The 22,462-nt window shown below is 35.9% G+C and overlaps 1 protein-coding gene across 2 annotated transcripts in view; it reads right to left on the bottom strand.

Moving 5' to 3' along the window:
* Positions 1-803: 803 nt before the first annotated feature.
* IL1RAP (interleukin 1 receptor accessory protein) overlaps positions 804-22,462 on the bottom strand; it is a 116,135-nt gene continuing 94,476 nt past the window's right edge. For both annotated transcript variants that reach the window (XM_045519789.2, XM_010959255.3), the window contains 6 exons: positions 21,890-21,961; positions 19,754-19,880; positions 17,712-17,860; positions 8,047-8,190; positions 6,601-6,744; positions 804-4,112 (listed from right to left, as the gene is read on the bottom strand). In XM_045519789.2, the coding sequence (XP_045375745.1) occupies positions 3,745-4,112; positions 6,601-6,744; positions 8,047-8,190; positions 17,712-17,860; positions 19,754-19,880; positions 21,890-21,961 (1,004 nt within the window). In that variant the 3' untranslated portion in view covers positions 804-3,744. The remainder of the gene's footprint in view (positions 4,113-6,600; positions 6,745-8,046; positions 8,191-17,711; positions 17,861-19,753; positions 19,881-21,889; positions 21,962-22,462) is intronic.

Raw genomic sequence — 22,462 nt, forward strand, 5'->3', positions numbered from 1 at the left:
AAAGATAGTGAAATACATTATTGTTCAACTCTAAAGTTGTTTCCTGAATGAGTAGAAATTTTCTTATAACTTTCATCCATTGATCCTAATCCTTCTCTTTAGAGACTGATTTGAAACAGGATAGTTCTTCAGTAGGAAAATTTTTACTAAGCTAACCAGCCCAGTTACAGGGATCCAATAAATATTCTTGGAATAAATGAGTACTTGAGATTTTTTTTTTTAAAGTAAGACTTTCCTGTTACTATGGGCTTAATATTAACTCAAAAGAAAATGCCTTTCCAAATATTTATCACTGCTTTGTTTGAAATTTGTGAAAGAAATGTATCTTTGATTCAAATGATCATCTATTAACTAAAGGCAAGACATTAGTTAATTGATCTCATTCTGAAGCAACTGCCTTAGGGTTGTATTAAAACCTATATATGGTAAACGATTCCTGTAAGCTACTCAAGTTCCAAGTTGAACAAAACAGAATAGGCTTGTGTCTTTATTTTGAAACTCTCTCCTCTCTCTCATTCTTCCTCTCTGCCTCTTTGTTATTCTTTCTCTCTTTCTCTACACACACACACACACACACACACACACACACTTGGTATGCTAGATCAATCTATTTTACTTAACTCTTTAACTCACATGTAAAGAAAATGTTCTGGAGATGAAGTTGCCAGCTTTCTAAGAATTTCCTCAGAAAGAGAACATGAATGTCCCTTATAACATTTCTTTTTCTAAGTGTATCATTAATTCTTTTTATTATCATTTCCTATGCCCAAACATGAAAATAAAGACAAAAAACATGCACAAAATAAAATTCAAAGCTGAAAATAAATGATTTATTTTCAAAATAAACAAATTTACAAATTAAAGGGAAAATGGAAAATACAAAAGTTTATGAATAAAATTAAAAAAGATAATCTTAAAATATTAAACCTATGGAAAGAAAATAGATAATTAACAATGGAGTGATGCTTTTGTTTCCCAATACAGTGGAGTGTTTGTTTATTAGAATCCTATGGATCATCTAAATTACAATGCAGAAAAGAATTAAATAATTTTATATGATTGTGTAATTAGACACTCTACATATCATGTTTTTTTTTTTGTTGTTGTTGTTGTTAATTTGGGTGCAGAAGGTCTTCATATCATATACCTAAAACCATTAAGGTTTTTTTTTTTTTAACATTAGGTACTTCTTTTTTTAACATCAGAGAGCAATTTCTTCTTGCTCTCCATATTATATTTCTCTATTTCCCTCAAATATTCTGTATTAGGCATCTTCTGAGACATTAACAAAAAATCTTGAAACAAAATTCTCTTAGGATAAGACATCATTTAGATTTGAATTGCTTTAGATTTAAGCATTTGGAAAAGTTCAGTACCAAAGACAGGAATATAAATAGACAAGAAGTATCAAGAAATTTCTAGGGATACCAAACAGCACTTGGGGTAAATATGAAATTCAAAAGTGCAAAAAGAATGCAGCATTGGCAATAGAATGGCTGGCCCCTTCGTGATGGGACTGTCCCCCATTTACCTGAAGTTCATGCTAGAATTGATATTCAAAGCTTATCTGGAGTCAGCTCTCCTCTGGTCTTGTGAGTCAAAGGTTAAAAGGAGGAGTAATTGTAGTTTGTAATAACAAAAAGCATTAATAAGGCTAAAAAATTTGGATCCAAGAGTAACTTTATACCATAGTTTTATGGTCAATGATTCATGAAGTTTTTTTTAAATTTAAAATAATCAATAACTCCTCTATAGAAAAATGATTTATTATATAGACGTTAATACCTCCAAAGGACACTGAAATATAGGAGGTAGTTTTAGAATTGCTTATCAACATTCATATTACTAATTTAAGGGTTTCCTTAAATTATGAATTATTGTGTTTCATAGGATATCAAGGCTGATTAATAGGTATTTTTATTTTCTTTTCCTTTATTGCTTATCAATCCAAATAAAGATTTACCTCTCTAGTAGCTGAGTACAAACATTAACATAGCTTAGTTTCTAAGTGTGTGTGTTTGTTACATAGTAGACGATAAGTTAATGCCAGAGGACTGGCTATTGCTTAGCAGTGACCATGGAAGTGCTGTGTGCAATGGATTCCACTGCACCCAGATCAACTGTGGCAGTAGTAAGTTATTTATACTAATTCAGGGAAGGCGAGAACTAACAACAACTAACACTTCGTTAGCTGTAAATTCACAATTATTAATGTACAGAAAACACTGACACAAAAGTGTTACAGTAAAGAACATAATTTAAAAACTGGATAAAAGTTCCATTACTTTGTGATATTGTGCCAATGACTATTTGAAGATATATGTATATATGTGTATGTATATGTGTGTGTATATATATTTATATATACAATTCAAGTATATATGTATATATGTAATTCATGTATATGTGCAATATATATACATATATATAATTCTTGTGTGTATATACATATATATTTAAAAATCTATATTTAACATATAGATAATCACCACTCTGTAAACTCTAGACTTAGTTTTCACTTTTCCAAGTCTTAAGAACAGTAACAGTTTACTTAAAACAAACTAAAACAAATTTCATTGACAATGACTTTTCACACTGACTTTGTTTGGAGTGAGTCTATTAACTGTACCAGTGAATAACATATGAAAAATACTTGGGGGTCCAGTTAATGCTCTTAAAATATTAATGCTAAAAGCAACTCTCAAGGTCAGAGTCTGTCACACTTTACAATTGGGAGAGAGAAAAAAGTGAGGAGAAATTACCTTCCTAATATTCACATTCGCAAGGCTAAGATTAAAAGACAAATTGACAAACACTCTGTTCTGTGCTGTTTTCACAAGCCAGAAAATACCCTAAAAGCATTTTGCTGTTATTCTACTTGCTTTTAGCACCATTAAGAGAAGCTTCCTATCAGACTTAACCAAGTGTGGAGCCACCTGCAGACTCTGAATGACTGACACAAGGTGCAGTAGACAGGGAGATGGAGTGATCAATATGGGGTCAACGTATGGACTATCAGGAGTTTACTGTAATAAAAAACCAGGATATATTTTTCAAGTTGACAGATATGACATCAATTACCTGAGATAAGAGGGCACCCAGCGGGGGAGCATAGTAGGAGACAATGCAGGCAAGCCCTTTAAACCAATTATAAGAAACATTTTCAGTTCCAGTGCTTTGTATTGCTCCAAGTGGGTGTCAGTCTTGCTGTGATGCTGCATGCACAGCAGAATGAGCAAAAGAGCTCATTATCCTTAGCTAAAATACATTTAGGCCCGGATTATCTTTTTAATGGATGAGTAAAAAATAAAAGAGAGAGAAAACTCTACCTGGAAGCTCATGGTGACCCTGTTAACGACTTATCTTTAAGAAGTCTTTAAATCCACAGCAGAAGGCTGCCTCGTAATGTTAAGATTATTAAAAGAGAGAGGGAATAGAGACACACAGGACCAGGAATGGAGGATGCTGGGGAAATTCGCATCAGCCAAGTCTTTGTTTGCAAAGAACGTAGTGAACCTAGTGACATCAGATGCTGGTGACGGAAGGTGGCACTGTCATTTCTAACCTTGGTATTGCCTGAGGAAGTGCAACAGCCAGTCACACAGTCACCCTGAACTTATCTCCACGGGGAGGTGTCCATAAATTGTTTTTCTGTCCATGAAACAATGAATTGGGGAATAAAGAAAGGTGAACTCTTCCTTCCTGGAGTACCCTTAGATCTTTTTACTCCTTTCATTGGCCCTTTCATACATTTTTCAAGGATGAATAGGAGAGACCCTGCTCGCCACTTCTAGACCACCTGGAGCTTTTCTTCACTGGCATGGCCACCTGCAGCTGCTTCCAGAACCTGCCCTGCGGATACTTTGATTTCTCCCCTTTCCATTTAATGACCGTGAGCACCGTCTTAGCCCTCTTCAGCTCCTTCACCTTCATCTCCTTCACAGCCTTGTACTGTACTAAAATGACGTTGATGTTGCCCCGAGAGGCCATGTTTTCTAGGCCAGCCTTGAGCTCCAGGAGGGCTTGGGTTCCCTGGAGCACGTAGTTGGGGCTTAGGACAACCAGGAGGCGTCTGCTTTTCTGAATGAAGCTCAAGGTCTCATCTGTGACAACTGGGAAAGAAAACACCATGGGGATTAATGTCGGCCAGGAACTCCCCAAAAGTATGTGGCTTGAGCAGCAAGTGAAAGGAAATTAGGGTAGCAGCCTGAGGATGGAGGTGAAAGTTTTCACCAAGAACACTTAATCCTTCGACCCGATCACTCTGTTCACAAAATGCCACTCTCTTCAGGGAGAAGAGAAACTATATGCACATATTCCAACCCACAAAGAATTCCAAACAGCCATAAAGCCAAAATGTATTTCTATGACCTTGATCTTCAAAAGCATTATTTGGGACATGAAGAATAAATGGGTTGTACTGAAATCAATTTCTTCAAACTATGTGGCATGTTGTGACCCAGCAAAATCAGCTCCTGGGCCCTTTCTCCCCAAAAATACCCATATATCAACTCTCTATGGCTAGTGAACATTCAAAAATATAAACATTATAGAGTCAAAGTCATAGAAATTCATTCTCCATTAACACAGAACCACAAGAGTAAGACCCTTCATTTTCTGAAAGTCCCCCTGTATTGCCAGACACTCCCTAAACCCAGACTAGTATCACTATTTCATTGGAACAGGAACTTTAGAAAATTTAGCCAATTGAATGGCATTTTGGCTGGCATCACAATCGCAGCTCAGCTTTCTATTCTGCTCTCTCCTCTGGAGCCTAAATTAGTCCCTGGATCTTTCTCCTTAAACTCCTACCATTACTGTGAAGCCATGTGTTTCGGCAGCTGCTAGCTGATGTGTGTGCCTTCGCTAACAAGCAAATGCTTTCTTCAGGTCAAAAATAAGAAGAAAAAAAAACAAGGAAAATGGAAATGCAGTGTAATTTTATGCTGTTGTCAAGGGCTCTGATTAGTTCCTGTCAGTAAATTCTTGGGGATAATCCATCTCCTTGAGGTTGCTCATCAAGGACTGTATAATCCTTCACCTGGGGGTCAGAGAGAAGCCAGCTCCAGGGAAGGCACTAGCGTTGTGGAAAGCTACTTCATGGCCTACCCCTAGGTGGTCATTTTGCCTCTTAATCTTCACAGGTGTAGAGGCAGTGGGGAAAGACTTGCAATTAAAACAGCATGTGCAGTCTGGAGTTGAATCCAGGAATAAGTAATTGTCTACTCCAAGCAGTGTTGCTGGAGGTTGATCATGTGTAAGCAGGGAAAGAGACCCAGAGGCAAAGAGGACTGAGTGAGAGCAGTAGGGAGAATCCAAAAGATCACAAGGATCGACCATCAGAAGCAAGATGCAAGAGTGATTATGTAGAACTATAATTCTTCAAAGAGCTATCAACCTCTACTGCTGTTATACTGTATATCTTTATATAACTTTTCACATAGTAGATCAATATTTGTTGAATGGCTGAATGAATGACTAAATGGATGAATAAATCATTTAGGATATTAAGTCATAAAATGAATTTAGCCTTCAACTGTATAGTCAAGTCATCATTTTTCTGGCAAAATCATCCTGAAGATTTCCTTTGTAGAACATAAGCATGATGGATTTTTGGTGATGCATGGGGACATAAAGTGATCCAGTTAATTCAAAGAATCGACATTAACTATCTCAATTCTCAATATAACATTCAAAAAAAAATTAAGCGATTAATTTAAACGGGATTTTAGAGGAAGAAAATAAATTAGTTCCTTGTGAATATTAGAGACATTACACGTATTTTAACTGTACGGAATTTAACAATGGGTTTAAAAGTGCTATTATGTATTTATAAAACAGATTCAATATTTGCGATCATTTTAGGTGTTACTGTGTGGACCTGAAAAATAGAGGTGTACTTTTATTTTAAAACATTCAGCAATTCAATATTCATTTTAAACTATTAGAGTATACTGGCCTTTGTAAAATTTTAAACTTATCTCAAATGTATAAGCTGATAGAAAGGAAGGATAGATTCAAGCAAAGAGGGAATTTGAGTAGCACTGGTTTGCTAGAAAACAAAAGTGAAGAAAAGGAAATTAGGAAATGCCAAAGGGAAATGTTCTAATTATTACCAGTAAGTAATATTAAAAAAGGATTCCATGCATTCTCTTCTACACCTCATTTTCAGTAAAACTGAGTAAACCTGAGTCTTTATAAAAAGTGTTTTGTTTCAACCCAGTCTTTGTAAAATATTGTAGGCAAATTAATGCAGATAAGCTAAACGTTCTAAAAATCTAAATGTGAGTCAAAAAGGATGCTTAAAGCTATAGCATTTAACAGAGCTCTAATCCACTGTGAATCTACAGTTTTATAACATCGAGTTTTTAAAAGCTTACAAGGGAAAATATTTTAATACCATAAACTGCAGTTGAATAGTCTGCATCTTACAATGTAGATTTATTCCTAGAGAGTCTCTGTCTGTTGCATCAAAGAACTGGACAAATGTCCAAAGATGCCAACATAAAGCAGAGCCATGACTCTCATATGTGACCCAAAGCTAAGAATCTCCTCTGGCTTTCAGGGTAGCATCACTTGTCCTCATCTGATAATACCTACTTCCCCCAGGCAGACTGTCTCGGTCAAAGATGCACAGCTTGTATCCAAATTCATTCTCCAAAACTCCACGGAGGGTCAGTAATACAAATTCTTCTTCTTCAGCATTCCTTGCATAGGACACATAAATATCATATTCCTTCCCATCTAGCAAAACAAAAACAAAAACCACAAAACACAGACCCAATATAAATTAGGAATGTTTCTCAATAGTATTGCATTTTCCCTTAAATCTAACTCTTGAATATTAGACATTTTCATTTTTTACATATATGAATTAGCTGACAGATTTCAGTGTGATTTCCCACTTGTGACAGATCTCCAGGCAAAATGACTATTTTAAGGTGCAATCACAATGTTTATCTGAGGTGTTTTTGTTCTCATGTCACCGAGCTCAGATTTTGTAGTGGAGGATGAGTGAGGTTTGGCTCATTCAACTATGAATTAATACAATCGGGAAGCAAATAGTTAGTCAATCATAGTCATAATATCTTGCAGAAAATTTCTAGTTCCTGTCCTTGTGTGTAGATATTAGAATTATAAATTGAGCAAAACCTTGAGAAACTGTCTAAATTATTTATACCTAAAAACATCTACAATATAAAATACACTTAGATTCAATAAACCAATCTTTCCCAAAGTTGTCTAACTATAAAAATCACCTCTCATTAAGAATACAGGTTCTGTGTCTCTTCCACAAACCTGCTCAGTGAGAATCATTATGGGATGCATGTAAGAAACTGTATGTTTCAATGTTTCATTCTTGTCACCAGGCACATATACACTAGAATATTGCTTCTTAAGGTTCAATGTGCACAAGGATCACTTGGGAATATTGTTAAAATGTAGCTTCTGATAGGAGTTAGGCTTCAGATTCTCCTTTAATAAGCTCCCATATGATGTTTCTGGTACATAGACCACCCGTGAGTACAGGGTATGGCCCTGCACTGGCCAGTACATTAGCCACAGACCACGAGCGGCTACTGAGCACTTGAAATGCAGCTGGTCTGAACTGAGATACACTATAAGTACGAAATGTAATATATACTGAATTTTGAATAATTTTTAGTACCAACAATAAGCCTAAAATACCTCTATTAAATTATTAATTACAAGCGAAAATAATAGTATTTTTATATATTGAATTAAATAAGATATATTATTAAAATGATCTTCACTTCCTTTTTGCTTTTACTTATGTAACCACTAGAAAATTTAAAATTACATATGTGGCTTGCATTGTATTTCTATATGAATAGAACTAGAATAGACTAAATCACATATTGACCCAAGAAAGCAGAATAATATGCATTAGAATGCTTTTCAATAGTAATGACTAAAACCAAAGGTCATCTAATTAAATCTTCCAGTTAATCTAGATTTCATTAAGCCAACGTGTTTTCTAAAGATGACAGTAGAAGAGATTTACATCAAAATTGCATTACTCACCTAAAATAGTTTCATCCGTTCCAAAATGAGCCCGGTAAAACAGGACCATCTCCAGCCAGTACACATGGTAAACCACAATGAGAATCACTACCAACAGGACCGTGGCTCCAAAACCACACGCCAGTTCCACTGTGTATCTTGGAGCTATCATTGGAGTAAACAACAAAGAAACAACTGATTTCCATGCAGTGATCACGGTGACCCATTACCCTGCAAATAGCTGTGAACCTGACTTCTATGTGTGAACAAGCAGAGATAACATAGTAGGGGTTAAGCACTACATTTTAATGCTAGACTGTGGCAAATTTATCTTTTTGTTTCCAGAAACTGGCACAGAAGGTATTTTTAACTATTAGGTGATTTGAATAGACTTTGATGATATACAAATTAAAACAAAATATTAGCATGGTAAAGGATTTATAAGGTCATCCCTTGCAGCAACACGGATGCTCCTGGAGAATGTCATTCTAAGTGAAGTAAGCCAGAAAGAGAAAGAAAAATACCATATGAGATCGCTCACATGTGGAATCTAAACAAACAAACAAACAAACAAACAAGGCATAAATACAAAACAGAAATAGACTCATAGACATAGAATACAAACTTGTGGTTGCCAAAGGGGCAGAGGGTGGGAAGGGATAGACTGGGATTTCAAAATTGTAGAATAGATAAACAAGATTATACTGTATAGCACAGGGAAATATATACAAGATCTTATGGTAGCTCACAGAGAAAAAAATGTGACAATGAATATATATATGTTCATGTATAACTGAAAAATTGTGCTCTACACTGGAATTTGACACAACATTGTAAAATGATTATAAATCATTAAAAAAGTTAAAAAAAAAAAGGTCATCCAATTCAACTTACAGTCTGATACCTGAATCCCTTCAAAAATATTTTTGAAATGTGTTAACTCCATTTGTCTATCTCTTACGTGGACCAGCTTATGCTATTTGTAGAATTTTAATTGTTGGAGAAGTTAAGATGGAGCCAAAATTTTTATGTGATTCCATCAGTCTTAATTTCTTCCTCTTGTCCAGCACCACATGGAGAAATTTAATTCCCTTTTCTTTATATTTGCCAATAGGCCTCAAAAATATTATTATTGAGCAGAAAATGAGGATATCCACCAAATGTTGAGTATTGTTTGAAGATTCTCTAAGGTCTACAAATTCTAAAGGCTGACTTGTAATAGCCAGATATGGACAGATTTCCACAATATCCGCTTATTTTTTTTGTGGTAAGCCCCTTATCCATTTATTTGAAATTATCAAGTCAAGTGAGGTAATTATCAATTACGTAAAAACTAGATATTAACTCTGTAAACTAGGTCTGTCACAATCAAACCACCAACGACCTGCCTCATTGGCCACTGTCCTTTCCTCAGAAACATAAGAGGATCTAACTTTGTGCCTTTGCTCATGCTGAGACTTCTGGCTGGTATAGTCCTTGCTCATTCTTCAGTTTTTAAGATCGTGATCAAATGTTACTGTTTTTATGAGCTTCCTTGGAATACACTTTCCCTGCAACATGACATCTGACTGACAGAAATTCCCACTTCCTTTTGTTTATAATTCTTCTACAACATTCTTATCATGTTGTAGTTTGTCTGTAAGCCTGCTTCTCCGCTCTCACTCCCCGTTCAACTGTGCATTTAGTCTTCCAGGTAGAGACTGCTTCGCCCATCCTATCCTTAGAACTTCTAGGATCTGAATGGACATTTCTGGATATAACCCTGGACACTTCAGGGATATTTAAAATAAATCTAGTAATACTAATGTATTAGTAACTTCATTTGGCTGATTTATCAGCTTGTGATACTGAAACTTATGAGTTTGAAAAAGGAACAAAATATTTACTGGATCTGAAGCAAGAGTGGCTAAAACTATCAGTTGATTGGACAATTACTCATTGACATCTACTACTTGCTAGAAGCTGTCGAGGTTATAATGGCAGGTAAGACAGAAATGGTCTCTGCCCCCTTAGAGCTAATGTTCTAATGAAAGGAAGTGAATAAGAAAGTAAATAAGTAAGTTAACTTTAGAGAGTGATCAGTGCTATAAAGAAAATAATGTGATGGAGGCGACTGAGGGGAGGGGTTGAAGGAGGAGAGTTGTGTCAGGTAGGGTGGTGAGAAAAGGCCTCTTTGAACACTTGAACATTGCAAGGGGTAAGTGTTTGCCGAGATAAGGCATAGAATAATTTCCTTCAAAGATGAGATTGTTATCGAGGCTCCCTGACTCCAAAGTTCAGAGATCTTTGCACAATACTACCATGAAGTTCAATTATTGATCCTATACGAGTGGAGAAATCCCTTTAAAACAGATAGCTATCCTAAGGGGAAAATGGTAAGCAGCCTGGAGCAGACCCTGAAGTTCTCTAATTAAAGACAAAATCATTGTGCTTCGAGTTCATTATCCTACACTCAGGACACTAATCCTGCTGCAGAGTTAGACCGGGACTCAGCAGCGCAGAATTATTACCAGGTACTCTTTTACTTGTCCTGTGAACAGCGGTTTTTGAAAATAAGAAAACTCCCATCATAAGATGCCAGAAGCTATGTAAGTGCAGTTGATGAGAATTTACTGAGATCAATGTGAGTAGCTGGCATGAAAATTGCTGTGTCCTTGGTATTTCCGAGTACATGCTATGTTAACAACACAGTGGGGTAATTCCCACTGTCATCTTCATGATTCGCTCAGTTATGTTGGTCCCTCTGGGGGAACATTTTGTAACAGGGAGGAAAAAAAAAAGAGATCAGTGGATGCACTTACCTGAAATGGATTTTTTTAAAATATCAATAGTTAACTTTGCTTAATGATCAAGAGATCAGTTGCACTCATAACTTTCCCTCTGCCACATTCATTTTACTACTGGCTATTTTATTTCTAGTGGGGCTTTATAATTTTGTTTGTGTCATACACTTACTTGTGTCATATACAGATTGTATTTTGTTGCGCCATCTTCATAATGATAGCAAGAAGTCCCTAATGCTATTTAACTAACTGAACTCTTAAGATTAATAATCCACAAGCCTGAATTTCTAAATAGATTGAATCATATGCAGGAGGTGCTCTCATTCAGCTTTGCTGGCATGCAGGGGAAGCGTGGCCCTCACCCCACACTTTCTGTCTGCCCTACCTTGAACCTCTGATATTTTGGCATAAAGATTGTACTCTGATGCAATCCCAGACCAAAGGGCTTCCAATCAGAAAGGGGTGATGTAGTTTGACAAAACTGGACTCCTAAACTGCTTCTATCTTGAATCTCACTGATAATCTGATTCAGGATGGAGTTAAATTTAGCCACTTGCTCTGGTGTTACTCCCTGAATTAGAATTCCCTACAGCTCTTTTGAAATTCTACAGTAATGACTGGCTTCAAAGCCCCAAAATTCCAGCTAACCACCCTTGGTTAAACCAGTCCAAGACCTTAGCTCTAGGCTTTTTCCCTGTGTTAAGTTACTGGTCTACAGCTGTGTTTCTCCTTGAAAACTTAAGTTACGCTCTTCATCTTCATCACTGTAGTGGGAGCCTTGCTATCCACTGACTCTCAACCAAATACCAGCTGCTTTAATTTCCAAGTATTCTCTGCCACAGAACCTATGACTATTTTTTGTTAAGTTGTTGGGACTTCTTGACAATTTTCACTACTGTGATGTTGACCATTTTCCTGAATCACAGACAAAGAGGATGCTTTGTTTAAATGGTAGTAAATCAGAGACCTGTGACAGAATTGACCTGCAGATGTGATTTGTTTGGCTATCATACTGTGTTAAAGCTTGTGCATTTTGGGCTTCAGCGTCTGGCCTTAGAGCAGTAATTGAACTGGGCAGCCTTCTCTCCATAACATCTAAAATAATAGTTTTTCAAGTTTGGACAACTGGTTATGCAGGAATGTGATCTATGAGAGGAAGAACACAAAAAAGGTAACCTCACAATTACCCTGGCTTTTTGCCTAAAGGCACTTTTGGAACGATGGCACAGGAAGGGGAAAACCGGAAGAAGCACAGTACTCACACTGAGAGGAGGAGACTAAAAATAGAGTTCAGGACTATTGAATTTATAGGCCTGGGTATTGGAGAGAAGAAAACTGTATAGACAAAGAGTGCTAGAAATTCACAAGTCTTTGGAAAAATACAAAGCTTTGCATATAAGGGTGACACTTCACAAGGGCAGGCAAGGAGTAGGTACCAGTGAAAGAAAAACTGCCAGGAAAGAAATGACTACTAGAGTGCTGGAAACTGAACAATTCTAGAAGCACACACAGGGCTGAGAGACATCTGAGTTAAGACTACTCAGACTGAAGAAATTGTATTCATCTCCTCAAGTATTAAGTAGAGAGCCTGGAGAGGACATGTCTTAAAAATAGATCTACTCTAGCCTTAGAGAAAAGGCTGCTTTGGACCCACTCTAGAAAGGTGAGCAAGATGCTTCAAGAAAAGGCAAGCTGTTATGCAAGTATATTAACTACCTGCTAGAAAAAAAAATTAACAGGTGCTCATAAAATTCAGACACTCAATAGTGTAATATCCGCAAGTCTAGAATAGGACTAAAAAAATTTAGACAGAAAAAAAGCAAAACCAAGTGATCCATAATGAGAAAAAAATTCAGCCAATAAAAACAGAACCAGAATTGACAAAGATGATGGAATTAGGAGGAAAATATTTTAAAATGAGCATTATAAATATGCCTGTTGAATTTAAAAAAAAAAAAGACCATGAATATTATAAAAGCAAATAAGAAATATCAATACAGATATTTTGGTGGAGAATTACAAATTCAAAAACTGAAAAATAAAATCCTAAAATTAAAAACGCTGTAACTACTTTAAAGGTATCAAAAAATAACATGCATTAATGTATGCATAGAGGAATGAATAGATGGATAGGTACTGGACAAAGCAAAGATAGCAAAATGATGGAATCTAGGCGAGGTATATGATTATTCACTATATAATTCTTTCAAATACTCCATGTATGTGAAAACTTTCTTAATAAAGTGCTGAAATATAAAAATTAATATAAAATAAGACATTTTCAAATTAAGATAAAGTTGAGAGAATTTTCAACCAGCAGATGTGCACCATCAGAAACATTAAATAGTTCTTTAGACTAAAGTGTTACCAAGAATGAATAGTGACAGAAGCGGAAAATATGCAAATAAATAGACAAACCTTTTTTTCTCAGGTCTTAATGTATTTAGAAGATACTTACTTAAAGCAAAAATAATACCAATGTATTGTAAGTATTTATACTAAATGCAAAATTGAAATGTATTATAACAATAAGACAAAAAAAGGAAAAAAAGAAATGGAAATACGCCATTTTAAGGTTCTCATAAAATATGTACAATAATTAATTCAAGACAAATGATGGTAAGTTCAGCATTAATATTGTAAATTCTGTAGAAGAAAAAATTGAAAACCAAAGAGATAAAGCAGAGCTATAAAAAGGATAATAAATCATGATGATGTGGGGGTTTACCCCAGAAATGAAAGATTGGATCAACATTTTGAAATCAATGGAAAGCATTACATTGACAGAGTATGAGAAAGATCGTTATGATCTTCCGATGGATAAGAATTTGACGCACTTCAACAGATATTCACTATAAAAACAAAACTCTTAGCAACCCAAAAACAAAAGACTAATCACTCATGCAGATAAAGGTCATCTACAAAAACCTACAAAACCCATCATATTCAATATGTGAAAACTGAATGATTGCCAAGTAAGACAGGAAACAACGCAAAGACGGCTGTTCTCATAATTTCTGCTGATCATGCTACTGGAGGTTCAAAAGAATGCAATGAGCAGAAAAACAAATCAGAAGTATGAAGTTTGGAAAGGAAGGAGTAAAAGTCAGTTTATTTATAGGTGACATGATCAAGTGTATAGAAAATGCTAAAACACGGAAAGAACAAAAAAACTCATTTAATTTGTGAATTTGAAAAAGTCAAAGGATTGAAATAAAAACATATAAATTATTTAATTTCACGTTTCTTTTCTATCAATGAGCAGTTGGAAAAATGAAAATTTAAAAATACCATTATAATAACAGCAACAACAAAATATTTATGGATGAATTTAACAATATGTGTGCAAGACCTGTATACTCAAAACTAAAAGAAGCATTGCTGAGAATATTCAATTAGTCTTAAATAAATTGAGAGCTATATCATGTAAATGGATTTAAAAACTCAATATTGCTAAAATTTCAATCAAATCCAGGCAAGGCTTTGATGTTAGAAATTGACAAGCTGATACTAAAATCACATGAAAAAAATATATGGTTCCTAAAAGAGTCAAATCAATCTTGGAAAAGAAAAAAAAGAGGGCAGACATAAAGTATCTGATTTTATGACTTGCTTTATGTGTTTTTTTTTTTTAACCTTTTTATAGGGGGAGGTAATTCAGTTTATTTGTTTGTTTGTTTAATGGAAGTACTGGGAACTGAATCCAGGTCCTCATGCATGCCAGGCATGCACTCTACCACTGAGCTATCCCCTACCCCCTGATTTCATGACTTACATTAGAGCTGTTAATCAAGACAAAGTAGTATTGGAGTAAAGATAGACAAACAGATGAATAGAACAGAAAAGGGAATGCAGAAATAGACCTACATTCATAGTCTTTTTTTTTGGGGGGGGCCATGTTGTCAAAACAATTCAATAAAAAAAGGAGAAAATTTTCAATATGAGGTTAGAACAACTGGTTTCTGTATGGAAAACCATTTTTTTTGAAATGGATCATAAGCCTAAGTATAAAAGAAGAATCTTTATAAATGAAAGAATGTTAATATAAAATCTAGAAAGTTCTAGCTATAATAGAAGAAACTTATTAAATGGATTTCATGAAACTTTAAAAAATTACGCTCATCAAAACAAACATTCACAAACTGTGTGAAAATGTTTATGAGTCATATCTGACAAAAGATGTATGAGATATACTGTACCACTAACAAGTAACCCAACAGCAAAATGGGTCAAAAATTGCAATGGGCATCTCAGAAAAAGAACCATTACTTAGTGGTCAGTAAGTCCATGAAAAAGTGCTCAACATCATTAGCATCTGAGTAGTGCACATTAAAAACAATGTGATACTAGAGCCCATCTACTAGCACGGCTAAATTTTAAGTGTGTTAACTCCAAAGCTTGGTGAGGACGTAGAGCACTTGGAACTTACATACACTGCTAGTGAAAGTGTAAAATGGTGTGACTTCTTTGGAAATAAGTTTGGCAGGTGCTCATAAAGTTCAGCCTACACCTTGCCTTAGTCCCTACCACTCTCCTTTTGTAAAACTGCATGTTTATCATGTTCACATTAGCTGCCTCTCCTTTAATACGTTGCTTTAACTGACTAGATGAAATCGTGCTGCTGTCAAAAGGTCCGTCCCAGTGAGCTCTTCTCACTGAGGCTAGGGCCTCCTTCTTTCATCTTCTTGATGAAGAACATAGAATGCTTTGTCAACAGATGCAGAATTCAGAGAAGGACCCCTACATATAATGTTTGAAGGCGGACACATATCACCTATGATCTCAGCATTAACTAGCCCAGAATAGAATCCAAATAAACAAACCCACAACAGCGCTGGTACCACTGGATGTACAGAGACCCAACTGGGTCCTATGTAATATTCATGTAATTTCAGCACAGATCACCTGGTCTAGTGGGTGCACTTATCACTCCACATTCCTGCTGCCAAGTGAGTTAAACCACTCAGAACACAGCCTTCTGTGAAAGGAAAGCGACACAAGCAGCTCTGGTGGACAGACTTCCACATCTCTCCTAGATTAAACATTATTTTAGTTGATTGTTTTGATTCTAACCATCTGACAATAAGGTATTAATTTATGCCATCCTCCATAGTTGTTTCCCAAAACACATGCCTCAGAAGATGAATTGCACAAAACACTATGTGTAAAGCATATGGAGCCAAATATATTTGAAAAAAAGCCTGCCTACTATATTAAAACTCCCTGCAGATACTCATATCAAATATTAACATATTAAAGACTCTAAGGGGTTGTGAACTAAAGTAACTTGATTGATTTTTATTTACCCTAGATGTCAATGATAGTTGAATATAAAAGCCTTTTGTCATCTAACATCTATGAAAATCTTGTGGAGATAATAATTAAAAGAGCTAACATGTATTGAGCATTTAATATGTACATATGTATATATGCCAGGAAATGTGCTGAGTACTTTAAAACAATCCTGTGAGGTAATGGTATGATTTTGCCTACTTTAAATAGAAAGAATTGAAGCTCAGCGAGGTTAAGTGATTTTCCCAAGGTCACACAGTTAGGATGCATAGAAAACAGGATTCCAACACAGACTATCTGAGTCCATAGCACAAATAATGAATTGCAGTACGATAAAGGGTCTTAGCCATGTTCTTAGGAACTAACTTTGGGAAATACTGCCTTATATCACGTAGTTCAGTCTTTTCTCTCTGCACTGACTTCTGAGGAGCAGAAGCAATTAACTATTCAGAACCAATCCATTAAGCCTTCTTAAGATGCATACACACTTCAGGTCTTTGCTCTTTACTTTGTAAAGAGTAATGAAATGTTGACGAGAAGCCTGTTTTTCCATCAACTTTAATAAAGGTTTAAATCCCATTGCAAAATGCAACAGTTATGAACTAACTGTTTTTTTGTGTGTGTTTGTTTTGTTTGTTTTTTTGCTTTTGATATAACCATTATAAGCTCTGACATTGGGATCCAGAATGATTCTGAATGGCCTGACTTCATGTATAATGCATCCTCATTATTATCCAGATCACTGAAAGACATTCTTGAAAAGATTAATTGGCTGGGGTTCTTTGTTAGGGGTGAGACCCAAAGAGAATTTCAGACACAGTATGCTTTAGGAGCAACAGCTCATATTAGAAAGCTTTATAATTTTTATTTATTATAGGAAAATCTAGTAATATCAACATAGAAATCATTTTACATCATTTTAAGTCATAGTTTAAGTAACTTTCATTTTAGCAGTTCTGGCTAGTGGTGTATTATAAACCTGCTTGAATATTGATACATAGTGTTTAAAATCAACATTTTAAAATTATGTTTTTGAGAATAAATATTTTCTATCTTACTTAACTACTTGCACAAAATTAGATGACTGCTATTTATAGGGTTTCATTATTAGAGATAATGCTTCTAAGTACATCGATGGGGACATAATTCCCTTTCTGTTAGGTTATTTGTTCAGCAAAAATTCCAAAAGTATTAAGTCATGTGGTATGATCATTTTTATGACTCTTGAACTCTGTCATCAATGATTTCTAAAAGGGTCTTTACAATTCACCAACAATATGTGACTCTTATCAGTTTTATTATATCTTTGGTAGCTTTAAATATTTTATTTTTCATTACTGTATACATATAAAACTATACTTCATTATCGTAATCATACAGAATTTTAAACTCACATTTGGGCAGTAAGTTACTAAAATTGTAAGAAATTATGTTTTGAGTATCTTTACATAGATGGAAACTTTCTCTCAAGATGTTTCATTCAACTTTAATTCATTGTTATGTGTTGGATGTGCTAAGTGCTGGAACTCTCTCCTCAATTTCTCCTTTTTCCTTATTCACAACAATGTTACATTTGGAGTTCACGATTCATCCGCTGAATGCATCCATTACCTTTCTGTTTCACCTTGGCTGATTTGTCAACCTCCCCTTTGGCATTTCTGGCATGACAGACATAGTTGCGCTTGAGATCCTCAGCAGTAACTTTCTTGATGCTCAAAAGCTGAGTTCTTGTCTCGTCTTCTATTTTACTCAGACTTACGCTAGAAATAGGAGAAAAGAAATCAAAGCATTAGTGAGACTGAAGCCCATGGTCGTGTGGGAACCAGACAAGTAGACACCCACAGAACCCCTATATGAGGGTGATGCTGATAAGCTGTGTTGCCTGTAATCCAGTAGTTACAAAAGAAGACCAGCATCTCGATTCCAATACCACTCTTTACCATCTACACTACACCCAATTCCAATACCTCGATTGACTCCCAGTGTTAGCATCATACTACGGACCTCTCTTCAAAGAGAAATGTCTCCCTTCCTCAAACTTCTGAGGCAGAATGCTGTATCAGTTTAGACATAAGCTTCTGAGGTCGGATCCCTTTGGATTTTGGTCTACGCTTTGTCACTTCCTGATTATATACTTTGGGTGAGGTAACTAATCTTTCCATGTCTGAGTTCCTCCTTTGAAAAGGAGGAAAGTGGCAATGCCAACATAGTGCATTACATGTATTAACTTACTCAAGAATTCTGATGATTAAATATGTTGATGTATAAGAATTAGAACAATGCTTAATACATATTTATATAAGCTATTATTATTATTACCCTATAGTAATAGGTAATGCATTTCAGGGATTCCCAAAACTTGGATTTTGAACACAGATTGACCATTTCGGTTAAAATGCTGAAAACTCACGGTTATATTCTGAAAATAAGAAACTTCTCAGGGAAAGAGGATTTGTATTTCTTTGTCAAATCCTCAGCAAATCAGAGATCAATTGCTTTGGGTCTAAGATGAAGGTTTAAAATCCTTTTGAACTACTTTGCTCAAAAGGGGAAAAAAATTCTCTCTCCTACAGTTGACTGACATCCGGGTTCTTCTGATCAGGCTTACCATCAGTCATGACAACTTGGTAAAGGGCTATGATGGATTTAACCAAAGTAACTGCACTGCTCAACTATGAGCAGAGAAATGTGTTTCAATAGCAGCAAGGAGAAACAATGTGACTTTCCTCACTATTCATTTATTATTATTAGGAAGATAGGAAGCAGAATGCTCAGAATTCCTGAAATGATCAATAAATTTCTGCATAAAGTCTGAGTTTACTACTAGGGAATAAGTACCTTTTAAAAACTGGAAGTTCAAGTAGCCTAAGATCTATTTACACATGGTGATAAGGCTTAAGTTCTCAGCACTACTTTGTCATGTAGTTAGTCAACTGCTCATTTTTATTAGTTGTTGCAGTCACCCAGCTGCTGTCTTGCAGCTGCATGCTTAATTTACAGGGGACTCTTTTGTCTTCAAAGACCCATATTTCCTCCTTGCCAACTGAAGCCGCTTCAAAAAATGTCACGTTTTTAGAAATAAAATGACCCAGCTTGTTATTTTAAGAGTGAGCTAGATTACTATCCCATCTACTTTAAAAGTAAAGTTTAAAGAACATGAATGTGTATAGTCAATATCAAAAAATTATTATCAATTATAAATGTAATATATATGTTATGATAATTATGAAAGAGGAGGAGGAAGATAGGAAATATATGCTTGCTGCAAGACAAGAAACTAACACAATTATCTGAAGCACAAATACATAGACCCAGACTCCAGATTTGAGAAAAACAGGACCATGCTGGCAAGCTTTCATCTATCCACAACCCCTAATTGTGGCCTTTTCATTCATGTAGGATATGCACCGCCCCCCCCATCTACCTTCAGGTGGGTATCATACAGATGTGGTCATTAGGTGGCATCTGGGGTGAGGACTGCCAAGTCCAATAATCCTGCTTTGAGATATGGCCAATAAAGACTTGAAATTCATGCTGATTTTTGTTAATGATAGGCAAAAATTAGAATTTTAATCTTCATTGATTAGTATACATCAGAAGGCATTAAGTTGAGGGACAAGGGTTAGCCATCCCCTTGCCTTTGTCAAGGATACCTTTCATTAACAGTTATGTCAAAGGTGGTGTCGTCTGGCTTTTTTCCATCAATGGTCCACCAAACCTCATTGCGAGAGTCCTTCAGGAAAGTAAAATGGACTTTACAGGGGATGAGCAGCTCCTCTCCTAAAAAAAAAGCAAATTAACTCATCAGTTTGTTACCTTTACAAGGTTCTACTCTGTGATCAATCAGAAACCATAAAACTTACATACCCCTGCAACCCTACTTCTGACTAATTTTCAAGTGGGCTACCATAAGGTAATGTACTATTCTTATTGCAAAACAAACAAACCAGGAATAGAAGGGCAGCAACTTTATATAAAATTATCAGAATGTCCATCTTTTAATAGCATTTATATGTGCTCTAAAGTGACAGTGTTTGTTCAAAAAGGCTCCGACAATTTTTTAGCTCTGAACCTCCATGGACAGCTCTTCTCCTTTGTTATTTCCCTCCCAAACAAAGGGTGACCGAGGAAAGAGTCTTCAGATCTTTGGTCCTTGGCCAGAGAAGACAGGACAATGCCATAGATGAGAGGACTGGTCAGGCAGGCTGAATCTGGAAATGCTCCAGCTATTAGGGTGCAGTCAATGAGATTAAAGACAACTTGCAAATAGAAATTCTACCCTATCCTTCTGAGCTGGCATATGAGGATAGGGGGATCTCTAGGCAGCAAATGGTAATGATCGTAATTATCATAACAACAGCAGCAGCAGCTCACTCACTGAGACCTTTAAATAATTCACTGTGCTAAATATTTATTATATTTGGCTATTAATTGATGGCCTTATTTGATTTTAACAAAAAATATAAAATATTTTTTAAATTCATGTTTTACAGATGCTGGAAAAAACTGAAGCTTAAATATTCTTTGGATTCTGACATTCCAAGTTCACACTGCTAATAAGTGGCAGACCAAGATTTGACCTAGACTGTTTCAGTTTTTGCCCAGGACAGTTCTGTTTTATGCTTGCTTTCCTAGTTAGTTATTAAAATTGACTGTTTTCACTCTCAAAAGGTGTCCAGGTTGAGATGATAAATTTTATTGTCATCCCAATTTGAACTTAGGTGTGTCCCACTGAGTGGTCATACTCTAATCCTCTTTTCCAACACATGGTTCTTATGTCTTCCTCTCCAGTTGCCTATGTCAATATGTACAAAGATAAAGTGAACACGGACTCAGGCATGCTTTTGTAACCATCTTATGATAGGTGGAGGAAAGATATTTAGATGATGAATAACGGTTTACCCTGATTGTAGGAAGAATGCTCATCTTAATATATAAAGCCACTATTAATTCTAGGAAATTTGGGTTTGGCAGACCCCCTTAGTATGTTTCTTGTTTTTTTTTTTTTTTTTTACAAGACAGGTCATTGAGACCTTACCTTAATTCTGGGCTGGCCGGTGGGGTGGGGAGCATTACTCTCCACCTATGTTGAACACTGCCTCTATTATCTTTAGCGCATTTTAAACAAATTTTCTTTTATATCTTTCATTGGGTTTGGAGTCAATTTATTGGAAAGGATACAATACAGAGAATGTTAACATTTCTTATGGTTTTCAACTTAGCTATGAGAGGCTTTGAGTCAGAAGAGTAACAAATTATGCCTTATTGGTCAGTGACAAATGATTTTTGTCAAGAATGAAAAGATATGAAAACTAAAAGGAGAGCCACATAACCAGGGTAAACGTTTGATAGTGTTCTGAATCAAGACGTGCAAGTCCTGTCAGCTGCCATCTGTTGAATTCATGGTTCTGCCTCCAGTTCCACCCCCTGCCCCTTTGTAGTGGGGCAGAAGTTTAGAAGACGTCTTGTGCCCATGGTGAAGTCTTGGTAAACCAAAGCCTTGAGCAAGCTAAAGTTTACATCAAACAGAAATCGCTAATCAGGAGAGGAACCCTGCTCGCAGAGGAAGAAGCAAGCAGCTGTCGGGAGAGAAGCAGAGAATCCCTGAGCTGCCCATGAGATCGATGAAGCAGCTAATCCCCAGAGCTGACTTGGTTTCTGACAACACTTCAGTTTCAATTCATGTGCTTCTTTACAATAGTCCTCTATTCTCTTGCATTAGTTAGTGACACTTCATTCCTTGTAATTAAGAGAATCTAACTGATATTCAGAGGCACAGCTGTAATTACCAGGTTCTTTCTCGTAGACCACAAAATCATTGGGTGAATAGATCTGGGGAGGCAATGCATCTTTTGGAGAGCCTGTGATAGAGAGGAAAGAACAAAGGAAGATGACGTCAAATCACGTAAACTTTATTTCGCAGACAAATTCAGAACGCAGTCAAAAATCTGCTCTTCTTTGACGCATTACCCAACCTCCTGGCACAGTTTGTTAATTCTTGAGGGGGCCCAAAGTTCAATATGTAGTCAATTACAACACCTCTTTCATTTAAAACAAACAAGCGAAGAAACAAATATATCTAGTATCCTTGCTGTTTAAGGATAGAACGTTTATCCAAACTGGTTTTGCTTTCCAAAGCTTACATGAGACAGACTTCTTTCTCATTCTGTGTAATAATTTACTCAGTTGTTTCTTTTCTACACAGTTCTCCTCAACATGCCCAGAGTGTCTAGTATGGCACCCGGTTAAATAAGTAAGCATTAAATTAATGAACAAGTAAATGGAAAATTCAAAATCACAATTGTGAGGTCAGCACCTAAGTCTACCTGGTGGCCAGTTATCAGCTGAATGTTCATTCATAG

The sequence above is a fragment of the Camelus bactrianus genome, chromosome 1, assembly GCF_048773025.1.
Source record: "Camelus bactrianus isolate YW-2024 breed Bactrian camel chromosome 1, ASM4877302v1, whole genome shotgun sequence".
NCBI lineage: Eukaryota > Metazoa > Chordata > Mammalia > Artiodactyla > Camelidae > Camelus > Camelus bactrianus.